Source organism: Zeus faber (assembly GCF_960531495.2).
Source record: "Zeus faber genome assembly, chromosome: 22".
In the NCBI taxonomy this organism is placed as follows: Eukaryota; Metazoa; Chordata; class Actinopteri; order Zeiformes; family Zeidae; genus Zeus; species Zeus faber.
In genome coordinates, this window is record NC_137209.1 from 8,046,172 (window position 1) to 8,051,706 (window position 5,535).

The 5,535-nt window shown below is 45.9% G+C and overlaps 1 protein-coding gene across 1 annotated transcript in view; it reads right to left on the minus strand.

The window, feature by feature from the left end:
- Positions 1-2,286: 2,286 nt before the first annotated feature.
- Positions 2,287-5,535, minus strand: part of slc16a13 (solute carrier family 16 member 13) — a 10,454-nt gene continuing 7,205 nt past the window's right edge. The window contains exon 6 of the mRNA XM_080023327.1: positions 2,287-4,874. Within this exon, the coding sequence (XP_079879453.1) occupies positions 4,507-4,874 (368 nt within the window). The 3' untranslated portion in view covers positions 2,287-4,506. The remainder of the gene's footprint in view (positions 4,875-5,535) is intronic.

A 5,535-nucleotide genomic window follows, 5' to 3' on the forward strand; every position in this document is an offset into this window, starting at 1 on the left:
CTTCTGTGTGAAATATTGACACCCATGGTACACAAGGTCATGGTACTCAAGGTTATTTGTCACATACATATACATCCTCCCAAGGGCATTGTGATTTCAATTAAGGGCGTACAGTAAAGACCAGTAAGGAAAAACGGTGTTTGATTGTAGTACCAATAATAACCAGCAGATAGAAGCACAGCCATTTTTACATCGGCTAAAATATGAGGCAATACAGCTGGGAATTTTTAGAAGCCACATGACACGTGGAAAAAAAAGAAAAGAACACTTTCTCAACACATGATCTCAACATGGCCCGACAGCTGTCTTGAGCCCAAAAACTTGTGAGGGAAAGTTAAAGAAAACATTTGAAGACAATCATCAACTGCCTCATTTGTGCCCGTGAACAATCACTCTTTAACTTCCCGAGTTCCACCCTGGGGGTCAATAAAATGTTATCTTGTCTGAAATTACCCCCCCCCCCCCCCCCGAAAGTGATGTTCACCTCTCAGGGGTCACATCACCTTTGACTTTTTTTTTGTTAACATGACCTGGACCAACTGTCCCGTAGAAACTGAAGTGCCTTTTCACTTGTTTTTCCATTTTCGTTGCGCTCTGAACATCGCTGACATCTGTGATCCAAGGCTGCAAATGTAACACTTACACCCATCAGCCACAAGATTAAAATCTGTGTGACCCGTCGAGGCACAGACCTCTGAAGGTGTCCTGTGGTATCCGGCACCCAGACATTAGTAGCAGATCCTTTAAAGTCCTGGAAGTTGTGAGGTGGGGCCGCCATGGATCGGGATTGAGGTCTGGGGAGTTTGGATTCCCAGTCAACAAAGAGGCCACTGCCATCAGGGAATACCGTTGCCATGACGGCGCATACTTGGTCTGCGACAATGTTCAGGTTGGCGGTAGGTGTCAAAGTACGATCCACAAGATTCAAGACTCGAGGTTATTTGTCACACACATATACATCCTCCTTAATTAAACGTACTTAAGATTCAACTTACCTCGAGTACTGGTTCTATACTTATATAAACAGAATTAATTGTCTGTTTTGCATTAAGTACATATTTATGAATGCCAGGATCCTAGGTTTCCCAGCACAACATTGCCCCCAGCATCACACTGCCTTCGCCGGCTTCTTCCCATAGTGCATTTTGGTGCCAGCTCTTCCACAGGTAAATGACGCAGACGCACCCACATGATATAGAAGGTTTGTAGAAGGTTCATTGTAGCTGCTTTCGGCGGTGGACAGGGCTCAACATGGACACTGAACGATCTGCGGCTACGCAGCAAGCTGTGATGCACCGTGTGTTCTGACACCTTTCTATCATAGCAGCTTTTACTTTTTCACCAATTTGTGCTACAGTAGATCTTCTGTGGGATGGGACCAGACGGGCTAAGACTTCGCTCCCCACGTGCATCAATGAGCCCATGGGCGTCCATGACCCTGTCGCCGGTTCACCGGTTGTCCTTCCTTGGACCACTCTTGGTATGTACTAACCACTGCATACCGGGAACACCCCACAAGACCTGTCGTTTTGGAGATGCTCTGACCCAGTCGTCTAGCCATCACAACTTGGTCCTTGTCAAAGTGGCTCGGATCCTTACGCTTGCCCATTTTTCCTGCTTCCAACACATCAACTTCACGAACCGACTGTTCACTTGTTGCCTTATATATCCCACCCCTTTCCCACCCCAGGTGCCATTGGAACGACAGCGGTGTTATTCACTTCACCCGTCAGTGGTTTTAATGTTGTGGCTGATCGGTGTACATTTGCTGTGGAACTCCTCCTTTAGCCCCTGCAGGACCATAAGTAAACTTTATACACATGACGGAAGTGTCTCTTGGATCTAAAGTAGCCACAGAGCAGTTTCCTACAGCCCCTGTTGGTATAAGAAGGGAAAACACTTACTTTCAGAAGTCACTGATCAGACCACAGGGAGTTCATCTCTGTCCAGATCCCCAGATTGAACGGTTTGCCTTGCAACCTACTTTTGGATGTCCTTCTTAATCACACACCTTGAGATAGATTTCTCAAAGCGAGGGTTGGAATGTTTAACAGAACATCCAAACTAACCCCCCCCCCCCTGTGAATCCAACCCCATTGTGCCCACGGAGCAGCACAGCAGCACTCCATCAAACGGGAAGGATGACGGTGCTCGCTGAAGTGAAGTGCGGGTCGTTTCAGGGCTAGTACAAGGCAGCAGCAGCGTGTCGAGAACAGGAGAAAGGACGACAGCGTCGACAAGACATTCGCGAGTTCGGTGCAGAGAGGAAAACACGCAGGGCGCTGGTATCTTTTAGGAGTTTTACTTGAAGATTCTGCGGCCGAGGACAGATTAGGCAGCCGCAACAAAGACATCCACCATCACATCACAAACAACTAAAAAAGATTTGGAATCGAATATCTTAATTGATAACAAAAAAAATTCCAGTCCGTTATTCTTACTGGCATGGTAACTGGGATGCATCCCTTCTGAACAGGGGTGGAAGATTCCGCTCCAGCTGATTTCACTTATCACTTGGACCCCTGGGTTGCTGCTAATAAGCAACTCATTCCACCTCCACTGCTCAACAAAACCACAGCAATAACTTATGTGGTCATTTTAAAAGCGTAAATCAAATCAAACCCCATCTCATGCCTTTTGAATTCATCATCTCTCGGTTTCGAGGTCGTCTTTTTGGGGAAATGGACTGATGAGTGGCCGTCACATGTTTGGTTGAGCAATGTCTTATTTATTCCTATGTCTAAGAATATAGCAGTGCCAGCAGAAAACAAAAACAGTCCATTGGTTCAGTACACGTCTACTATATTTATGGCATTTACAAGCACCAACACATAGCAGACAGACCATGAACTTTAACATAAGTTATAACTTATTTATATATTATATAAACAGTATGTAATTATTCATATTTATGTCATTGGTGAAATCAAACTCATAAAAAGCTTTTTTAAGATTCACTTCTCATTTAAAACTCCATTAACTTTATCTTAAGAAGGGTGTCATAAACGTGTCTTTTGGCGAGTCCCTGGCTGTCTTTCCCGGGATTTTGGGGGGATCCAGGGGGAGGAATGGATCACCAGCTGTGAATGAACAACTTCATGTCTAGATAAGGTGAATGAGGCCGAGACACCGACACCAAAATGAAAGGGCCGCTCGTTCGTTTCAGCAGGTCACTTTGCACTGCCACTGCGTTCCCACCAACCTTTAAAACCGACGTTAGAGCCAAGATTTGTGGTTGACACAACAGAACTAGATACAAAATGCCAATGGCCTGTAAAAAAAAATAACAAGCTCATAATTAACTCTGGTGAGCTGGTGAGTACGAGTAGTGCTGGTGTGAGTGGTGGTGGTACGTAAAATAGTTTTGTTCTGAGTGTGAACAGCAGCGAGTGATTAACCATCTAGTGACCAAACATGGAGCGGTACTGACCGACGGAAGGTCTGGGATGACCTCAAACTGAAACTAGTGGAAAATAATCCCAAAACAATAAGCCATGAAGATATAATAATGAAAAAAATGGATGACACTTATATTGCACTTCATCTAGATACGCAAAGCGCTTCACAGTGAAAGAGGGGGGTTCAGATTATTAAGCTTATTTTATGATAGTGGCACAAAACTAACTCAACTAAAATGTCATTATTGAGACAGCCCTAGTGTATACAAAGTTACAAAACACTGATTCTAGGAGTCCCAAATCACCACCACCTTTGCAGGCCAGGCTTCAGGTCAGAGGTATGGAACTGGCGTCAAACATTTCTCACCATTTCAGCCGTTTTGCCTGGATAAACTATTAGCAATTTCAATCAATAGTATAAAAACATCCCAGTTCGTTTACAGCAGATGCAGCTTTCCAAATGAAGCGGAACAATCCCCCCTCCCCCCAATAAATAAAAGCTGATGCAGATTTCAGAATGATTCACAGCATGTGGCGTGAATTGAAAATTCACTCAATTCAATAAACCTCATTGACAAACAGAACAGGCTGATGCACAGAGCTATCACCACTTTCCAGGAACATTGATATGGGACAAATATTGAACGCTCAATGTGCCATTCAATCGGGGGCGGTGTTATTTGTCCCAAATTGTCTAATATGTTGTGTAGCAGGAAGGCCCATCTTTGGAGATAAGTTGGATGACAAAATATGCGGTTTGGGGCAATGACACGTTTCACGCCAGTTGCCTGGCCCAGACGGAGAAAAAACCTTCCCCTTTCAAAATGGCGGCTCACATGCACAGCAAACACACTCCCAAGTCCTGCAAGAAAGGCTGAAGGCTGTGCAGATGTGGGTTTCCCAAACCGCCTACCAGAGAAACATGGATCATTTACCCAAATCCAAGAAGTGGTAGGAAGACAAGGGTAAATACGCAATTCAAACAGAAGACGAGTCAATGGGAAAACCGGCGGCAAACAGCGTCTAAAGACAAACCAAGCAGCTATGGACAAAATGAAACCAGTGTTGGAACGGTGTGGAATGGTCCTTTGATACCGTTCGGTAGCCCTCACACAGCATGATCCAGATGGAGGTCTCCACCGGTTGCTGAATTCCCCAGCACCACGCCGCTCCCAGCACTTCTGGTGTCCCACTCGGGCAGGGACGCTCTGGTTCCGGTCCCGTTGCTCTCCGAGTGCGGCGCCGTCTTCACCTCATGGGGTTTGTCAGCGACGGGGAGGGGGTCGTGCAGCAGCCCCAACTCCACCTGCGGACGCGCGTTACCGCCGGCGCTGGAGCGCCGCGGCGAGGGAGGCGGTGGGTCGGCGCAGGAGAAGTAGTGAGGCAGGGTGGTCAGGACTACGGAGCCCAAAAAGAGGAAACCACCCGAGACTGCCAGCGACGCCACATAGTTGCCTGTCTGGTCCCTGAGTAAACCTTTGCACAGGAAGAAAAGAGGGAAGAGAGACAGTTTTATGGAAGGCGCAGTGTAAACATTGTATTACTTTACATTACATTACATTAAGCAGACGCTTTTATCCAAAGCGTCTTACAATTATTCAAGCACCGACGGACGCAGCCATCAGGAGCAATTAGGGGTTAAGTGTCTTGCTCAAGGACACTACAGCATGCTAGCAGGAGGAGCCTGGGATCAACCAGCAAGCTTTAGATTACTAGAGGACCAGCTCTACCTCCTGAACTTCCGTCCCCCCGGTACTAGCAACATCTAACAACAACATTTAACTATTGCACGATAACAAAAATCACAGAACAATATATGGCCGAGAGCAGCGTGTTGGCTCTGGACATAGAGAGGAATGGATGTATGTACATAGAGAAAAGAAAAGACGTTAAATTCAAGGAAGGTCCTAAAAGGTTCTTTCAAGTGTTATGGCTGCATATTCCTGTCTGTGCATTTCATTGAATCCATTACAAATACACTTTGATAATGGGAGACGGAAACGACATGGCACTGAATTCCTGCTACATTGAGCCTCAGGCGCAGTAGAACAAACATTGTAAACGGAGTTCAGGTGGGCTTTCTTTTTTTTAAATGCAGCCAGACGAGTTCTGAGTCATGAAACACTGATCATGGGGA